This window comes from Vulpes vulpes, chromosome 13 (assembly GCF_048418805.1).
Source record: "Vulpes vulpes isolate BD-2025 chromosome 13, VulVul3, whole genome shotgun sequence".
In the NCBI taxonomy this organism is placed as follows: Eukaryota; Metazoa; Chordata; class Mammalia; order Carnivora; family Canidae; genus Vulpes; species Vulpes vulpes.
Window position 1 is genome coordinate 90,684,774 of NC_132792.1, and position 20,773 is coordinate 90,705,546.

The window sequence follows — 20,773 nt, forward strand, 5'->3', positions numbered from 1 at the left end:
GCTGGACTTGTTTTCCATCACTTATTTTAAACTACCTTGACTGCATTTTTAAATTAGGGCAGCCTGTACTATAGGAGTTCTCAGCCAAATTTGTAATCCTAGGAAATGCTTCTAGAATCAAGCCTTTCTGTGGAGACTCCAGATGGCATCTGGCCATTCTTATTAGAGTTGAGAATCCCATGCACAGAGGGCTGTGAGACATGCTCATGGGGTAGAAGTGTGAACTGGATCTCTGTCTTCATGTCCTCACCAGCTGCAGGGAACTCCAGGAAGCAAGAGTGCACTGCTTTTCCATTCTTGTTCCTCTGTGCTCTATCAGAGGACATGGGCACTAGTGTGGTTGAATCCAAAAAGCTTATTGTTGTGGGAGAGAATTTTATGTGTGTTATTGATAGCAAGATTTACTGTAAACTACACCGGTGGTAGAAGATAGCAAGTCACCTGGTAAGTGGGGCATGCAGCTTGGCAGTGTTTTACACTGAGCTAGGAAATATTTGGTGGAGGATGGAGAAGCCTCCCCTTAATCCCCTTACCCGTAGCACATTTTTTCATTTTTCATTTTTTCCTGCTGCCCGAAATCCTAGAATAGCACTGGGTGAATGGGTCTAAAACCAAACATTTTCCTCCAATCCAGCATGGAGAGTGTTCATAAACCTAAATACTAGTTGCATTGAATTTTATTTCCTCACAGAAATGTGGTGGTTTTACTAGGTAGGCAGTTTTGGGGGGAATAAATTCTCCTAGAATCTTTGCTTTTCACAACTCATTTGCCTCTTTAATCCTGAAGACACAGATGACCTCAGGAATTTTGTGGATTACATCCTCTCAGTTAGCTCAACTGTTTCACCTCGTTTATTAGGATAATCCCAGTATTGTCGATTTGATCCAGATGCTGGTCAGGAAATGTACATAGGAAAAATAAGTCATAATCCCATCATGGTCTAGTCTAAAGGACTTGGACACAACTGTCTGAAAGGATCTAAATAAAAATCTTACCTCTCTTGGAAAAAACACTTATCTTTTTATATAATGTTTTACACTCACATTTTAGGTATTAGATACTCAAAATCAACCCATTTGAAGAAAAAAATTGTAGAAAAAATTCTAGAGTAGATAATTTTTGTGTTACACATTATTTTTTATCTAATTGAAAGGGAAAATAATTTTTATTGGTTATTTTTCACTCTTTCTAGAAATATATTTTTTTAATTTGTCCCTTCTTTGAAATCCATTACATAATCTAAAATCATTATTTGAGCTCTCTTTGCTTTAACCTAAGGTACTTAGGGAAGGTATTTATGAAAGGGCGGAAGTAGTAATATGCTCATCTTATTTTATTAGAGTACCATCTTAACTCTGTGATAAAATCATGTTTAGAACTTTGTGTGCCCTTGGTGTCATACTATCTTACTCCTAGCTGTGTCTATGTAGAAAAGACCTTCCTCAGAAATTCTCCTGTGGTGAATCCCAGGAAAACAGGAAGAGAGAGCTGTGTAATCTCTAGAGTTTTATTGTATTCTCTGAGACTTCTCTGAACTCCACTTGAACTGCAAATAGAGAGGCTGTGGTAAGTTAGAGGTCAAGGGGCAGTAGTTAAGATTATAAAAATCATCTATCATCTTTTATATTCTTACAAAGCATGAAGTCATAACCATTATAGACTGATATTCAGAACTTATTAGAAAAATAATTCCTTTAGGGGAAGTGAGACAAGAGAGGAATAGGAAGTACACCCTTCAGTTCTGTTCACAACCCCATGCAGCAAGGTATTTTCAAGAGGGAACTGGGCATTGATCACCTTGCCTCAGACGCAGCTTGATAAACTGCCATTTTGGGGTCTCTTGGAGCTTTAAAAAGTACTTGTTCTTATAATCTAGGGTCAGTGGCCTAATCATCAGAGGTTCTTCAGAGCTCCTCATTGATTCTAGTGGCAGCCAAAGACAGTGATTCCCAAGCCTGACCAACCCCTGGAACCTCTTCTGAACTTCAGATACACACCAAAAGGAAAAACAAAACAAAATAGATTTCTTAGACAATAAAGGATATAGTGGAACCTAGGAATTTTTTTTAAAGATTTTATTTATTTATTCATGAGAGAGAGGCAGAGACATAGGCAGAGGGAGAAGTAGGCTCCATGCAAGGATCCTGATGTGGAACTCGATCCCTGGATCCTGGGATCACACCCTGAGCTGAAGGCAGACACTCAACCACTGAGCCACCCAGGCGTCCGGAATTTTTTTGTTTTTAAAACTAAACTACAGGGGCTGACTTAGCTGGTTGAGCATCTGACTTCTAATTTCAGCACAGGTCATGATCTCAGGGTCCTGGAATTGAGCCCCCATCTGGCCCCGTGCTCAGCAGGAAGCCTGCTTGGGGATTTCTCTCTCTCTCTGCTTCTGCCCCTGACGTCCACTGCTCTCACTTGGTCTCTCTCTCAAATCATTAAAAAACCCACTAAACTATAGACTTTATTCATATTTTTTTCCACTAAAGTCCTTTTCTGTTTCAGGATCAAATCCAAAATCCCAAACTTGCATTTGGAAAAGTCACTGTAGTCTGCCAGTAACAATTTCTCAGTCTGTTGTTGTCTTTTGTGGCTTTAACCCTTTCAATGAGTACTGGTCAGATATTTTGTAGAATTTCCCTCAATTTGAGTTTGTCTGATATTGTCTCCTAATTAGATGGAGGTCATGTATTCTTGGCTGGAATACCACAGACATGATGTCCTATCGGGAGTTCCCTGATGGTAATATGTTTTATTACTGGTGAAGTTTCTCTAATTTGCTTAAGATGGTATCTGCCAGGTTTCTCCACTGTAAACTTTTTTTCCTTTTGTAATGAATATATATCCTAGGAGAGACTTTGAGAATATATAAACAACCTGTTTCTCCTCAAACTTTTGCCCTCTATTTTTAACATCCATTGCATGCCACAGTTATTACTGTGGGGGTATAATAGTGATATTAATTGGGATTCCTCTTTAAGAGAAAGCTGCCCCTTCTTCTCCCTGCTTATTTATTAACTTATGTCAATGTAGATTCATGAGTATTTTATTCTGTAGGTTGTAGTCAAATGCTATCATTATTTAGTTGCCCAAATTGTGTTAGCTTTAGCCATTGGGAGATCATTCACATTAGCTCCTGTGTTCCTTCAACATATGACTATTCTTTTGATTTTTAACCATTTCCTACTTTCTGGCACTATTAGATGTTCCAGCCTCAACTTGTTTTTCCTTTACTCCAGCCCTAGAATTAACTACTCCAAGGAGTCCTGGTTCTTTTTTAATAGAGAATGGTATTTAGAAACCCAAGATCTGACCTCTAGGTGTGCTTGTTGCTTCTATACTGTCCTTGATTCTATATCTTCTTAACAGAGAAAGCTAGGATGCTAAATATGCATTCTAGCCCAGGCATAAGCACATCTATATTTGTCCATGGAGACTTCGATTCTAGTCCAATACCACGGGGTTCATTTTAGCCTTCTCTCTGGGAAATTGTATTTTTAGAAGCCTCCCAGGTATTTATGATTGATCAGGCTTGGGAAACAATAGTTTTGGGATATATATCTATTAGGTAGACTGTGGACCTGAAGGCTCTTGGGGCTTTTTTTTTTTTTTCTTGTGGCTTTATTAAGTAAATAGTCTTCATTGATGAATACTTCTTTTGTTATTGAATCATTGTTTTCCATGCCTGGGTTAGTGATTGTTTCTTCTTCTTACACTGAAAATAATTTTTTTTTAACTTTTTTTAAAAGATTTTATTTATTTATTCATGAGAGACACAGAGAGAGAGGCAGAGACACAGGCAGAGGGAGAAGCAGGCTCCGTGCAGGGAGCCTGACGTGGGACTTGATCCCGGGTCTCCAGTGTCAGGCCCTGGACCCAAGGTGGCACTAAACCGCTGAGCCACCCGGGCTGCCCACTGAAAAGAATTTTTATGTCACTCCTACCCCTTCTAACTAAGGAAACTCAGTCAGCTTAGGAGAGAAAGTCTCCAGTTTTCTGGTGGAGTGGAAACCAGTCCAGTTTCATGGCCAGCATTTTTACAAAAATTTGTCAGAGAAATTGAACACACTTGCGGGAATGTTTAGTGGTTTGAATGCACAGGGAGGCCATGTGTATATTAGTATATACACAACCCACTCAAATGACAAGGTTCACAATTTCACTAAAGCCAAATTTATTTTAATCCTTGAGTTATCTTCTTTTTGATAAGGCAGTCTGCATTCTTTTTCTAAAGCACAGCATTCTTTCTAAGGTAGGTACTTGGTCTATCAAACTTGATAATAAACCTTTCAGCCTTTAGTTGTTGAGGATGTTTAGACTGTGAACTTGAGGCCTGCAGGTGCTTGTTAAGTTAGTAGCTGTAAAATTAAAGTAGGTGCAGTGACCTTCACATCCTACTGGACTAATTCTTCTGGGATGTTCCTACCTGAACTTAACCAGGGTTAAGTATATAATTTAAGTATATAATGGAGATTTGAGGGAATTTCAAATTGTCAACTTAATTCATCTGTGATATTAACTGAGGTTTTGGGGAGGGGCATGAGAGGAAGATAAATTAAGTTTAACATGTCTTTCCCTAGATCTACAAACTAGAGGAACATGTTTATTTGTTCCCAGTCTCACGGCTATTACTTCAACTGCCAGAGTTATGATGTCAATTCCTGACATCTAGGTCAGTGAATAAATAGAAAGAACTTCAAATAAAGTCAGAATGTTTCAGAGGAAGTTGTATCCTACCAATGGGTGGACTAAAGTGATAGTCATCATTGGAAGAATAACATGGTTTCCGTAGAAACCTGTTCAGATTGTGTGCCTTTCGTATGTGAAAGTGAGCCAAACAGATTTCCTATTTTATGTTAGAGTTGCTTATGATTATCAGAGATCACTACCAAAATAGGTTAGCCACAGAGTTGTCTTACCCTGTAAGGTGTAGGATGAAAACATGTTCCTTAAAACATATGTTTATGACTATAACGTAGTCATACCTTCAGGACTACTCATAATAAAAAGCTTACCATTTTTCATGTATGATAGATAGCATGTGGAAGAGTCATCATGGCCTTCTAAAAGCACTTGGGAAATTCCTACTTACACATGGCCCTGAACGTTACATAAACTTAGCATTAGTGTTTTTAGGAGCTTATGGTCCCAAGATACAGTAAAGAGCTCGGGCTTTTGGGGCAGACATACCTGAGCTTGTGTCCATGTGTCACCGGCTAACTGTTGGCTCCGTATAAATTGCTTGTCTTCTGTGAGCCCAGTGTTCTTGCCAGTACAGTGCACACGGCATTTACCTCAGCTGATGGTAAGGATTAAATGAGATGAGGTATATACAGTGTCATTTGGAAGGGATAAATGTTATTGCCTTCTCCTCTTTTTTCCTCATTTTCCCATGGCTAACACTAGGAAGAATATGGAATAAAACATCTGAATTGTAGGTTAGGGTGTATGTGGTTTTTTTCAAGGATATGCATAGTTTAAAAAGTTACAATGTGAGTAAAGAGTTTGAATTTCCACCAGTGTAAGTGAATCTCTATTTTAAGCAACTCCCACATAGAAAAATCCAGACTTCTAAAACAATTAAATTATTGCCACTTTGTAAAATAATTTAAAGAGGAATTTATTTTAATAGCAAACTCTTCTGAATATACTGAAGAAACTTTAAAAACAGTAGCTGCAAAGCAACCTTACAAAAATAGATTTAAAGCAGTCCCACTCCTAAGTTATTTACCCAAGTGAAATGAAACTATGTTCACACAAAAGCCTGTACACAAACGTTTTTGGTGGCTTTATTTTTAATTGCCAAAAAATGGAAACAACCGAGGTATCTTTCAGCTGGTAGATGGATAAAGGAACTTTGGAATATTCATGTTGTAGGATACTATGTACTTAACACCATGGGACAAAATGCTGATACCTCCAACAATATCGATTAATCTCAAATACATTATTATGCTAAGTAAAAGAAGCCAAGTCAAAAGACTATATGCTATCTAGTTTCACTTATGTGACATTCTGGAAAAGGCAAAGATTATAGAACAGAAAACAGATTGGTGGTTGGCAGGGGATGGGGGAAAAACATGGACTACAAAGAGGTATGGGGGCATCTTGGGAAAGGATCTAGTTTTATATTTTAATTGTGGTCATTACATGATTGTATGGTTAAAACTATACTCTAGAAAAGGGTTAATTTTAGTCTATGTAAAATACACCTTCATTTTTTAAGAAAAGAATTGATTTTGAATAGTTCAAGGTATAGCTGTTTGAAATTTTAAAATTGCATTTCACAGTGGACTTGGCATGAGCATTTAGCCAGAAGTTTTTATATGCTGATAGGCATAACCATTAGACTGATGTTGACTAATAGTTGAATGTCTTTCCTGATTAACTATAAATAGAATCTTAAATGCATTACACTTCTTAATGATTTCACTTCTATGTTTCTTTCTAGTCTCCAGTCAGTTTATATGTCTCCTGTAACATAATATGTCACCTCATGTGCCGGTAGAGTAACTGGGCATGTTTTAGGCATGACAGGAAAAAATATGAACTAAATTATCAGAATTGCCTTTAGTTTCAAGGCATTATCCTGTAATTTGGGAAGTGAAGGGAGGAATGACAAAGAGAAATACAAGAACTGTTAATTTTATAGAGCTGCCATAGTTTGAAATGATTTTGGTCACAGGAGTGAGATGCAGGATGAGGTAAGTAGGTAGGGCCCACTTTACCTAGTGTGCTGCTTAGCCACTTTAGGATCTACTCAAGGAACATACTTCATTATGCATAGTGAAATCTAAAGATGTGTAAAATTGAACATTTAGTTTTCCTTGCTCTATGCCAATTCTGTTGCTTACAAAAGTGAATATTTTGTTACATTGCTGAGCACTAGAAAAATGAAACTATTGCTACCAGCTGTTTACTTTGAAGGCTGTGCCTTATAGAATTCTAATGTTGGGTATTTTCCTGTAAGTAGAGTCACTAGTAGGAAATGATAACCTAAGTTCTGTTTCATGCTGTTTTCTGTAATAGTCTTTGGTCATGGTATGATCATTGTCAGATTCCACCTCACCTCTGCCTCAGCTGACTTCCCCACATTGACTCGCCCTGATAGATCAGCAAGTGGTCTCTTCTATAAGTTGCTCTAGGGCTGCTCAGTGTTCTTCAGAGTGATCTGCACAGATGTCATTTATTCTTGGAAGGATATGTTTTTGCTTATCCATCGGAGGTGTGTGTCATTTTTAATTGTCAGTCACATGCACTAGATTTATGCAAGTTTTTTTCTGTGAAGTCTTAACCAGCATCTGGAGAAAAGCATTGGTTTCAGAATATCTGAGCATTGGTTTTGGAACATTGGGTTGCCCTCACCTTTCTGGGCATTTTTCTTAATGTGTGGCTGTGTGAATATTTATACCCATATATCTTCACTTATATTTTGAATTTCTTATTTAGGTTACAGTACAAAACATAGTGTATATTTCTCTGTCTCCTTGTTAATTCTGTTCACTTGATCTTGCATTCATCGATTCATACATTCATGGATCCAAAAATGCTTAGTAAGAACATCTCATTGCTAGGCACTGGGCTAGGCTTTGGGGAGATGGTGAAGCCTACAACACTTCTTTCTCTGTCAGAACTTATAGCTTGGAGGTGGGGTAAACAAATGCCTGAAGTGTGATGAATCCTTATGTGCTGTGGTAGAGAAAGGGCAGGATGAGGTGACTTGGATGCACATAGCCACAGACCTTGTTACTTTTCTGCTTTCTTCTCACCCATTGAGCCCATCCCTCCTCACCCCATCTCTTTTTGATTTTTTTTTGCATTGTCCTGTGTTCATATCTGTTGTGGGCATACTTTATTCCCATCTCACCTTCATCCAGGAAGACTAAAACTTCCTTGTTCCTCTTATAAAATAATAGATTAACAGCCAACAATATTAGTTGGATAGATTGAGAAGAAAACTTAGATTGGATTTTGGAGGATGTTCTGAAAATTATTAGGTCAGTGACTGGGATGGAAAGTGGGGAATTGATTATTTTTGAAGATGAGATAGGTATCACAGCCCTTCCTTCAGTTGTACCTGCTGAAAAGCCAAAGCAGATGTTTGATTAAAACTTGGGACCACCACTCAGGGAAAAAATTATGTATTTTGCTGTGGTGGCAAAGTTGTCTTCCCTTTTTTAAACCTTACTCAGGCCAAGATAATTATTCATCCACTTTGGAGATAGTGAGCATGATGAAATCATAGAGAAGTGAGCCCTGTAAGCAGAAATCTGTGCTTGCAAGCTTCCTTGAAGAGAATATGTTGTGAGATTAGAAATCTGAATTTATCAACTCACCAGCCAAGCTTAATTGTCAAATCACTATGTTGCACACTTGAAGTTAACATTGTGTGTTGACTGTCCATTAAAAAAAAGTCTGAGTTCAGGGGAAGAGGCTTTCACTAGTTTTCTCAGGGTGTTTTTGGGGGTTGGGGGGTGTGGTGGGTTATAGAGAGATGGCTTTATCAGGTTAGAATCAGTATCAGCCTATCTGTATTTAAGTCATTTATTGGTAAACATCAGAAATGGACTCTGAACCTGCCAAGCAAACAGAGAAACTTATGATCACTCATGAGTCAGAGAAGTGATGAGAGGGCAAGGCGCTGGGGCTGTGTGGCATCTCAGTGTCTTAAACTGGTAGGTCTTCTGGATTATTGTTCAAGTAATTCAGCCCAGCTAATTTCTTGTCGCTTTGGCTCTCCATATACACTTCAAGAATATCTATCTGGGTCAGAGATCTCCCTACCCCATCAGTCAGTTGGTGCTAAGGCCTGAGTCCCAAAGCACAGATATGGTTACTAGAGTTAACCCTTTTTTTGGGGGGGGGGGGGGGAGTTAGAGATGAAATCATTGTGATGCAGGGAGCCTTATTATTACCCTCTGATTTAGCCTTATTATTAACCTCTGATTTAGCATCATGGTCTGTTCAAATTCCAAAATCAGAATATTGGATCAGAAAATTTCCTCTTTTCACCTATCTATCCTGAAGGGTGATATTGAATAGTATTGGGTTGTAATTAGGGAATGAACTGCTAGGAGAGCAATCTTCCCAGATCAGAATTTTTTTTATAAATGAGGGGTGCCTGGCTGGCTCAGTTGGTAGACCATGCAACTCTTGATCTCAGGGTCTTGAGTTCGAGCCCCATGTTGGTTGTAGAGATTACTTAAAAATCTTTTAAAAATGTTGACAGAACTGCTGCCAGTCCTAGAATTTAAGTTTTATAAAATGATCAGGTCAGCTGTTTATTAAAATGTATGAAATTCAAGGTCTATTTAATTTGTGTTACATGTCAAGGTAATAATAGGTATACCTTAAAGGTCAGGATACATACTTCAGCCTGTAACAACTCAGGTTTTCTCAAGCTGAATCAAGACTGGGAAGATAAATGAGACTGAGTTAGTTCCGAAACCTGGATGCCTATCAGAATCATGGATAACCAGTCCTTAAGACCTCACTTCCAGTGTTCTATGTCTGAATTGAGAGGTCTGAGAATGTACATTCTTAAGCACCGAAACTTGATTCTATTATAGATGCTCATAGGACTACTCTTTGGAAATACTAACCTATAGTGTGGTCCTTGGCAATTTTCTTCACTTAGCAGGAAAAAAGTTGGTTAGATCTAAAACGGTCCCTGACTGTGCCTTCAAACAGTGAAAATGATAGGGTTCTTCTTTAAAAAAAAAAACAGCTCATGGGGCACCTGATGGCTCAGTGGTTGAGCGTCTGCCTTAGGCTCAGGTCATGATCCTGGGGTTCTAGTATCAAGTCCTGCATTGGGCTCCCCATGGGGAGCCTGCTTCTCCCTCTGCCTGTGTCTCTGCCTCTCTCTCTGTCTCTCTCATGAATAAATAAATAAAATCTTAAAAAAAAAAAAAAAAAGCAAGCTCATAATAGGTAACTGACTAGAACCCCAGATCCTCCAAAGAAAACCTCATCCTGGATAAATCTTTGTCTCAGGAAAGAATCTTCTGAGCTAGACACGAGGTCAGAAAGATTTCTAGAATTCCCCTGTATATCTTATCTGAAGAAAGATTGCAAGACAGCATCCAAGACTTTAAGCCTTCTTGTAGTTCATTTTATGACAGACTGATTTTAGAGGTAGCAAAAATGGGCATGGAATTTTATCATAGGATCTCTTGCTTTTCCATGGAACTATGCTTCCCTAACCTGGCTCATCTTCATAATCAGTTATTAAACTTCAAGAAGATGTGCATTTAAAAAAAACTGTTAAGGATAATTTTCATAACACAAAATCTTAAACCAATGCAATAAGTAAAAATTCTTAAAGTTCAACCTTAATAGAAAGTTCCCCACTAACTCAGCGCTTTCTGTTTCCATATGTAAGTTGGTTTATCCATTCATTCAGCAATATTTACTGAATCCCAACTGTGTGCCAGATATATTTCTACCTCTGTCTAGAAATTGTGGTGTGATCCTAGCCAGCTGCTTCCTTTCCCTTAGCATCGCCTTGGGTCTGTCACAAATCCTGCTGATTCTGTTTCCTCTGCACTTCTTCTGCCTTTAGAGCTGTGCTCTCTCTTGTTTGAATTGTTTGTACAGTTTGTACAGCACAGAAACACTGGATTTTAGTTTACAGATTCTGTACTGTGCACTAAATGGTCCTAGAAATGAAGGAGAGCCCTGTTTCAGTAGCTGCAGGAAAGAAGGGGACCTGCTGTGATCTTGAGGGGACTTCAGGGCAGTGCATTTTAGATGCGCAGCTGTCAGCATTTCCTCATGGACTTCAGTTTCAGGGAAATCAAATGAGCCTTAGTGAACCATCTATTTTGGAGCTCTGGGGTAAGGCTCTTCCCTCACCCAGGGCAGGGGCTGTTCCTTGCACTGTGGCTATTTCCTGTTTCTTATTTTATAAATCAGTTAATAGGCAGCTAATTATAAAATAAGGAAAACAAATTAGCATTTTGTTATGATGGGGGATAAAAGGCTGAGTGGTACAAAATAAGGATATTTATTTGAATTTAAATGGCTAACCAAGAGTGGCCTCTCCAGGAAGACTGGGTTGTTAGACTTAGTGTCAGTTGTCTATTGTCACTCAGAGATAGCACTATTTTGTATAGTTTTCCATTATCTATGTCTAGTGAAGTTGTAACCTCATTTAGTTCTTTGTGATCTCCATTGTGTCTGCTGGGCATAGAGTAAATGTTTTAGAAAATGTCTTGACAGGATGTGGGCAAGTCCTCTGGGGGACTTTTTGCATATGTCTGACCTCCCAGACCAGGGAGCAGCTTGCAGCAGGTGCTACTGTATCTGCCATTGCCGCCTTTCATCTCCTACTTTAAAAGAAGTAAAAGTTCTCAGCTGATGGTGCCCTCCAGGTTCATGTTTGGCTACCTTTAAGAGACTCTGGAATTCCTGGAGAACTGTAGGGTCTCAAGTACAACTAGAGTTTAGCCCTGAGATCTCTTGCCCTTAGGGCTACCAGTTGACTTTGAGAGCACCATGATTTAAGGTACTGTGGGAAGTAGCAAGAAGGTTGGGACCCTGAGTCACAGTACAGCTGAGTTCTGGTGAATAGTAATGGACAAAAGTAAATACCTTTTGTCTCAGTCTAAGTGTAAAATGAAAGCAAAAATGTCTGCCTTACATAACCTAAATTCTCTTTTTGTAGATCAAATGAAGTATGTTTGAGAAGGTTCTTGAAAAATACTAAATGCTACTTAGGGCAGAATATAAGCTTGGATGCCTGAAGGAGTTTGGTCTAGGAGTATAGGTGTAAGCTGGAGTTTGTACAAGGCAACAGTGTTCTGGTGTTTGTTTCTTGAAGTATCTAGAAGTTTCTGTTCACATCTGTGAGCAGAAGGTTAGACAGAATGTTAAGGTCAGGTTCTTGGTTAAAAGCTGTTCATCTCTCTCCACAAGCCCCGACCACACGTGATCTCCCAGGAAGTCCACTTCCTAATCTTGAAATACAGACCTAACAGGAGAGAGTTAGTAGTCATTGCTACCTCTTGTGATAGCGTGCAGAGGACTTGGAAGGACCACCTAGCATTAAGTAAAAATAATATTCCAGTTGCTAAAAGCAGCTCACTTGTAAAAAGAAATCTGAGGAGTCTCATCAGCTCTTTTAGGATCAGTGCTTAGAGCATTTCTGTCCCTTAGAGATGCAGTTAAGGACATAGGCTCTAGAATCAGACTTGAGTTTAATATCAGCTTCACCACTTAGTGTGGTGACATTGAACACTGCTGAACCTGTTTCCTCATGTAAATGGGGATATTGATACTAAACTCCAGATACTGGTGAAAATGGAGCTAATGTACAGGTTTACACAGCACTTGGCATATAATGGACATTATAATAATTATAATAACTGTAGTTGTGTTTGTTATTAGTAGTACCGCTAACTAGTAATAACAGTATGTATTGAATAGATACTTAAGAAATAGATTTTGATGATATATATGAGTGGTTTGGAATGTATCCATTTTTTTTTTCAAATTTTTTTTTTTTTTTTTTAATGATAGTCACAGAGGGAGAGGGGGGGGGGGGTGGGGGCAGTGACACAGGCAGAGGGAGAAGCAGGCTCCATGCACCGGGAGCCCGATGTGGGATTCGAGCCGGGGTCTCCCTCAGGATCACACCCTGGGCCAAAGGCAGGCGCCAAACCGCTGCTCCACCCAGGGATCCCTGTATCCATTTTTCTATTGATGATAATTTAGAAATTGTATTTTAATAGTTCTTTCCTTAGCAAAAATTATTTTTGAATATAACACCTTTAAATAACTTGGAGCAGTTTTTATAGGAAAAGGATCTCTACCTGAACTGATTTACTGATGGATTCCATTTAATAAATCTCTATTATATATCATGATGGTTTACTTAGTTTCCTTGATGCTCAGGAAAAGCTGCTGAGCAAATCTTTAAACTTTGGGTAAATAATTGAATCTTGAAAGCTATTCATTGATTCCAGATACTAGTGTATATTTACTTTAAAATATTTGATAAGAAAAATTGGATAGTAGACACTATTAAATTTCATTTTATTTATGAAAGACTAATTTAGTCTGTTGAATTTTGTGCATAGGAGCCGATTGGTTTCTAATAAGTATCTTAGTTAATTACTGTCTTCTGATTCCTTCCATTTTTAGTTTAGTGATCAGTAAGTGCCTCCCTGTCTTGGGAGCATTGGGGCATTTAACATAGCCCATGGGAGCCAGTGCCTGCACCTAAACAAACTGTATATTGTATATACTGTCAGTTAGGCCAGCCTGTGCCACTCTGTCTAGTTTTGGATTATTAAAAGAAAGTTCTCCAGTTTGTCATAAAAGTGAAAGTAAACCGAGTCATTTTAGATATTTTAAGGAAGAAAAATGCTTAGCCCAGAATAGATAAGACCTAGTTACAATTGTACAACAAATTCTTTGGTGTATAATGGTATCATTTAGAAGAGAGTGGCACATATTCATTATGAGTTCTAGTGGACAGAGTAACTGGGGCTGTCTGATACAGTTACGAACTTGGTGGAAGAAGTGAGTGAAGTATTCCAACATTGAAAAACAGTATGGCAATTATGTTTGAGAAGATACTTGTCTTAGCTTAGGCTGCTATAACAAAATACCACAGACTGGGTGGTTTAAACATTTATTTCTCAGTTTTAGGGGCTGGAAGTCTGAGATAAGGTGCTGGCCAATTTAATTCCTTTTTTTTTAAATATATTTTTTAAAAATTTTTATTTATTTATGATAGTCACAGAGAGAGAGAGAGAGAGAGGCAGAGACATAGGCAGAGGGAGAAGCAGGCTCCATGCACCGGGAGCCTGATGTGGGATTCGATCCCGGGTCTCCAGGATCGCGCCCCGGGCCAAAGGCAGGCGCCAAACCGCTGCGCCACCCAGGGATCCCCTGGCCAATTTAATTCCTAATGAGGGCCCTCTTCATGGCTTGAACACAACCACTTTCTCTTTGTTTCCTCCCGTAGTAGGTTGAAAACGTGAGCTCTAGTCTCTCTTATGTTTTTTTTTTTTATTTTAAAGATTTTATTTATTTATTCATGAGAGATACAGAAAGGGGTTGGGGGGAGGCAGGTGGAGAAGCAGATTCCATGCAGGGAGCGGGACAGACGTGGGACTCGATCCCAGATCTTCAGGATCACACCCTGGGCTGAAGGCGGTACCAAACTGCTGAGCCACTGGGGCTGCCCTCTAGTCTCTCTTCTTATGAGAATATTTAATCCCATCATGGAGGTCCCACCCTCTTGACCTCATCTAAACCTGATTACCTCCCAAAGGCTCCACCTCCAAATACCATCACTTTGAGGCTTAGGGCTTCAATATATGAATTTGAGGAAGAGACACAAACAGTCCATCACAATACTTAACCTTTTTAAGCCCTAATTTTATTATCTTTAAAAATAGAAATAATATTTACTGATTCATAAGGTGGTTCTGAGATAATGCATGTGTATATGCTTAAGAATTTGGTATATGGTGGGGCACATGGATGGCTCAGTTGGTAAGCATCTTACTCTTGATTACGGCGCAGGTCATGATCTCACGATCCTGAGATGGAGCTCTCGCTCTGCTTGAGATTCTCTCTCTCCGCATTTCCTCTTCCTATACCTTTAAAAAGAATTAAGAATTTGGTACATACTAAGTTCTCAAAAAATTAGATGCTGGTACTGTGATGATTAACATATTTCAGGGATGTGCCAGAAGTGCTTTTGGTATTTGTTGAAAGTCTCTACTCAGTAAATACTTTCAGTTCTAAGAATCAGTTAATGATTTGTTTTGTGCTTGTGAGCCTGAAGATAGGGGTGCTGCTGCTCTGTGAACATCCTTCAGTTCCACATTGTTTTTTCTGTATAGGCATCTTTATGTCCTTCTGCTTTCTGATTATGTATGTATTCTTATTCTGTCTTTGCTTTTTTTCTGAATTTTCATCTGTCTCTTTCTGCGTCCCTCTCTCTTGTTCTCAGTCCCTGTCTGTTCTTGAATTTATTTTCTCTTCTGTTTTTCTTTTTTTTTTCTCTTCTGTTTTTTTTCTCACCACTGACTATAATGAATAATTTACAGTGTATATTATTTTGCTATATTTTTAAATCTTTGTTTTATTTCAAACGGTATTGTCTTCAGTGAGGTGTATCCTCGACATGTGACTGGGTTACTTGATTATCTTTCTGCCCCTGTCCTGCTTTCCCAGGTGTTGAACAGGACAGGTATCAGAGGCCTGAATTTGTTCTTACTTGGCTTTATTATGGGTAGTGCTGGGGTGGACATGTAGGAGTGAAAGTTTTGTGGTGCTAGATAATGCTTTAAAAAGAAGTTGTTTAGGGATGCCTGGGTGGCTCAGCGGTTGAGCATCTGCCTCTGACTCAGGGTGTGATCCCAGAGTCCCTGGATCGAGTTCCGCATCGGGCTCCTCGCAAGGAGCCTGCTTCTCCCTCTGCCTATGTCTCTGCCTCTCTCTCTGTGTCCCTCATTAATTTAAAAAAAAAAAAAAAAAAAGCTGTTTAATGTTATCATGCATATAACAATTAGCTGCTTTTCCTCCAAACCTAACCATGAGGGAGCCCTGTCCCCCAGGTTAGAATGCCCCTCATTGTGGAAGTATGCCCCTCATTCCCAGGTTAGTGAATGTTACAGCAGCAGGACTCCCTTTACTTTGGTTTTCCCAGCCTTCATAATATAAACAGAATTATTTTATATCTGCTAAGAGGAAACCAGTCATTTGATAACCTATATTTTTCTACATTTAGCAACTGGCATGTACACAATAGGTTTTCTTGTATAACAGCACATCTTTTAACCATGGTAATTAAAATAATTTTGAATAGATAATAGTTATACTTAATTATGGATATTATTAGAGCCTCTAGTTGATATAAGCTCATTACATGATTAGTTTATGAGACTTGTTTTATAGCTGAATTGGAGATGCTTGAAGTTACCATTTTTTGGTTTCTTTTAAGAAAAGAATATGTGTAATTATAAGTTATGAAATTTTTAAAAATTTGTAATAAAACTCTTTAATTGCTACCAATCTGTCAAGCAGTAATACAAAGATTGGCTATATTTGTTGTGCTGATTAACATACATGCTGTAACAAGCCAAAAGCATGTTGTGAACATATATTACTTGCAGAATATGAACGTAATACATGTAACAACCTGGATGAATTTCCATAGCAATATAAGTGGGAAAAGGCAATCACAAAAGATTATATACCATATGATTCCATTTGTATAACTTTCTTAAAAATGACAAAAGTAACAGAAATGAAGAACCAATAAGTGATTACCAGGGATTAAGGAGAGAGTGATGGAAGTGGCTGGGTGTGGCTTATAAAGTCCAGTATGATAGATCTTTGTGATGATGGAAATGTTTTGCATTTTAACTGAATCAATGCTGATATCCTGATTGTGATATTGCAGTAGAATTTTGCGAGGTGTTGCCATTGGGGGAAGTTGGTTTAAAGGATATATGGGATCTCTTTCTATTATTTCTTAAAACTACATGCATGGGAGTCTGCAGTCACTGCAAAATAAAAAGTTGATTTTTAAAAATGAGTTGTAATATGAATATTCTGATGAAACAATATTTCCTCCCTACACATTTCTTTTTTTCCCTTATTATTGATGGTTCACTTGATCATGATTCCTTTATTCACTGAAGAAATCATTATTGAACACTTGCTTAATTTAGCCTTATAAAATGAATTACTCTAGGGCAGCCCAGGTGGCTCAGCGGTTTAGTGCCACCTTCAGCCCAGGGCCTGATCCTGGAGCCCCTGGATCAAGTCCCACGTCAGGCTCCCTGCATGGAGCCTGCTTCTCCCTCTGCCTGTGTCTCTGCCTCTCTTTCTCTCTCTCTGTGTCTCTCATGAATAAATAAATAAAATCTTAAAAAAAAAAAAAAAAAAGAATTACTCTAAAACCAAAATCACACCAACTTGTAACTGTTTTGTAAAGGATACTACCTCATTTAGTAGTAAGGTTTGCAGCTAGTTTACATCCTCAAAGTCATCTCTTCTGTAGATACATTTTGAGACCACGATAACATTAGCTTTAAAATATTCAAACGTTTTTTTCTAGGTTAAAATTATTGTGGCTGTGCTTAATGGTGTAAAACTGATAGGTCTTGATGACATGTTCATCTCTGTATAAGAGGAGAAAAAATGTTGAGTGGAATCTGGGTACTGCCAGCAGGCACTCACTCATCTTTAAGGAGATGGGGGAATTTCTCTGGAGGCAGATGTCCTGGAAGGCCCCAGAGTTTTCCTGATAAAGGAACATTCTTTCTCTCAGTTTGGCTTTGGACTTCTGACAACACAGAATATGATGAATATGAGTTCTAGTTACTTTTCTGAGCATGTGACTTTGAGCTTAAGGCTCCTGAAAAACTGAGTTTAAAGAGACAACTTGTACTTGTGATGAATGACCTGGGGAATAATCTGTTTGTTCTCTGAGTAAAAGTTGGCTTCTGGATTAGCCAGAGCTGTGGAGGATCTCTTGTTTGGTCTTTGTCCCTCCTGTCCCCAGGAGAATAACTTGCTGAATTGTGCTTTGACATAATACTAAGGGTATCAATGTCTAGTGAATGAAATATGGTGTGGTATTTGATAACTGGAGATAAGATTTTACGACCTTAAGACTGGAGAAGACCTGTTTTTTTCTAATTAGTAAAAGAGTTGAGGGAGATTCAAGGAGACTTCCCTGCTGATCCTCAACACATACTATATGGTGGGCTCCCCAACTTGTCGGTCAGGTAAAAAAAAACAACAACAAAAACAAACAAACAAAAAAAACAGTCCTGGCTATAGCCACATGGCTGTGGGAGGAAGTGTTTCCTCTTGTCCCTCAGCCCTGGTCAGGTGCACACTCCTGTCTTTCTTTGACCCTTTCAAAGGAGGAGTTCTTTATAGCCTAGTCTGATTTTGACTAGTTAATTATGGTTGAGCCTTTTTTGTGCTTTATAGAACATGAAAATGTTCCAGTGAGTTGAGTTGTGTTCAAGTATTGAGGGAATTTTCGATAAAAATAATGTTATAAATAGGTTAGGCTAATCTACCTCACCCAGGTTTTTTTTTTTTTTTTTCACCCAGGGTTTATTTAACCTAACACGTCTCTGAACCATATTCTATTAATAGTTTCATAGAAAACGCATTTCACTTATTTGTCTTCAGTAGAAACAACCTGTTCTCTGATTTCTTCTGGAGGCGGTCATTGGTCATTTTTTCTGCTTGGCTGCTATGGTCAAGGTGAATGCAGTTGCCCCACATTCCCAGGGCTCTTGGGCAATAGGGCAGTGGTGGTAGTCTGTGTTCTTTGGTGGTTCTGTGCAGATTCTAAACTTTAGGGGGAAATTTCCCATACTGGCAGCTGGCAGGATCCGTGATGATGGAAAAGTAAAAGGAGCTTACGCATGTGTGAGGGCCCGGCTGGGACAGCCTCTCAAGATACAAAAGAGGACCACATCTGATTTTGTTCTTTGCATAGAAATGTGTAAAAACAGTGGTAGCATGAGACTAATTGGTTCGAAATCAGCAAGGTTAATAATAATATATAATATGATAAATGTGCAATATACTTTCAAGTATTAGTGTTTTTTCTCTGTCATTAGATTCACATTCATTGTTACTATCTTACCTAATTTTTTTCTTGTCGTTATAGTTTCAAACCATGAATTATGTAGGACAGCTGGCTGGGCAGGTGATTGTCACTGTGAAGGAACTCTACAAGGGCATTAACCAAGCCACTTTGTCTGGGTGCATCGATGTCATTGTGGTGCGGCAGCAGGATGGCACCTATCAGTGTTCACCTTTCCACGTTCGGTTTGGGAAGCTGGGGGTTCTGAGATCCAAAGAGAAAGTGGTAAGTGCAGAGGACAACTTGTTCTCAAGGAGGGTGAAAGATTACATAATAAGATAATAAATTGTTCTTTTGTGCTCTCTGGGCTTTTTTTGGGTGGAAGGGGAGGTGCCCTGTATGATGTTGAAGGTAATGGTCTGAGAAGTCAACCTTTATGTATTGTTTTGAAATTGCTGCTGAATATAAGCCTTACTATAGAAAGTCTCTCCAAGAGGGAGAAAGGCTGAAAATTATCTTGATAATCTTATCTGTTGCAACTCAGAAGAACAAAATAGAGAAACTGAGATTATAAATGGGAAAGGTTAGATGTCTTTAGAAAATTTCTTTACCTTATACAGCACTTTAAAGTATTTAGGGCAGTGCCTTTGTACCATTTGTGAATGGAATAGACTGATGTAATCAGGAATACATTACATTTATTTAAACAAAATTAATGCCAAATTTGTTTTGACAAAGGTGTTAAATCTTATTTGTATCTAAATTTTGTTAGTGATACCAGGACTTGTCTCCGTATCTTACTAAATGCAAACCTACAGGCCATAGGCTTATTGGCTTTTATTTACTTTGGGGAAAATTCATTCAGAAAGAAAATAATTTGTGTTGGTTTGCCTTTTTCCTACCTCCTCTCTCCTTCAAGTAATGCAGCAATGGGAAGACTTGTTAATGTATTTGCTGTCAGTCGAATTAGAATTCTGAGCTGGTATAATAAAACCTTGCGGGTACATAGTAGTAGTGTTCTTTCTACTTCTACCCCACATGATCTACCTGAACAATATAGGGAGATTTTGTCAGGATTTTAAAGCACGATGAAAGATCCACACCATATTGGAGCATGGAACTATATGTTAGAGGACCACTGGCATAAGTTGGAAACATCTATTTTCAGATTTTGGCTATTTTACATAGGCAATCTTATTCTTTAAAATAGAAGTTTCTCTCTATTTTAATTAAACTGAGGTTATTTGAGAATGGAAGAAAATGTTCATGAATTTTCACACAGCTAGTTATCCTCCCTGCTGCCAAAACACATCTTTTTCTTTTAGGTGTTATAAATCAGTTTTCCACTGGAGAGCCACGTTGCCAGGTGGCAGGGTTTGTGAGGTCTGGCCTGTGTTCAGTCACCCTTTGGAAACCAAAACCAGTTGCAGTTCTTTTAGTAACTTGGAAACATTCCATTGCAAAAGAGTGTTCAGCCACAGGTTAGCTTCTTGGAATTTTTTATTTCTTGCCAGTAACACTAACCTGTAGTACTTTCAGACTTTATCTGCTCTAGGAGAATCTGTACCAGACTGTTTATGCAATGAAACTTGCCATGAGCTGTGCAAAGATTGATTCATAAAATGGCTGATATGGCACTTTTGTTTTTCTGTGATCTGAGTTTTTGATCAGCAGATTAGTTAAGTCTTCTGGCCTTTCAGAATGGAATCTGCAGGCTAACGTATATGTGTATCTGTAAATAGTGTCTGGACAGACAAACCTCTTTCTACATGATCTTTGCCTCTAATTAAGAGGTACAGTGTCTGTACAAGGGCTGCCCAAATGATTGGGTTAAATACCTTATCAAACTCTTGGATTTTAGAGATGCCTGGGTGGCCCAGAAATTGAGTGTCTGCCTTGGCTCAAATCGTGATCCCAGGTCCTGGGATCGAGTCCCACATTGGGCTCCCTGCAGGGAGCCTGCTCCCTCAGCCTATGTCTCTGCATCTCTTTCTGTGTCTCTCATGAATAAACAGATCTTAAAAACCAAAAACCTTAGAATCTATCCATGAGACATGGGAAAAGAGAAAATTACTTCTTGGCAATAGTATCCCAGAAATCCAAAAGGATATATTTGGGAGGAAATTTGGCTATTTAACCAAAACACAGCTTTCCTATGACAGTAAAACTGAAACCTTGTCTCCCTTGAG

The 20,773-nt window shown here is 38.6% G+C and overlaps 1 protein-coding gene across 8 annotated transcripts in view; it reads left to right on the top strand.

The window, feature by feature from the left end:
- LPIN2 (lipin 2) overlaps positions 1 to 20,773 on the top strand; it is an 82,245-nt gene that overhangs the window by 26,790 nt on the left and 34,682 nt on the right. For 7 of the 8 annotated variants that reach the window (XM_072735039.1, XM_072735033.1, XM_072735034.1 and 4 more), the window contains one exon: positions 18,669 to 18,869. In XM_072735039.1, the coding sequence (XP_072591140.1) occupies positions 18,678 to 18,869 (192 nt within the window). In that variant the 5' untranslated portion in view covers positions 18,669 to 18,677. Of the gene's footprint in view, positions 1 to 18,668; positions 18,870 to 19,909; positions 20,066 to 20,773 lie in introns of those variants that run through there. The other variant, XM_072735038.1, reaches the window with a different exon arrangement.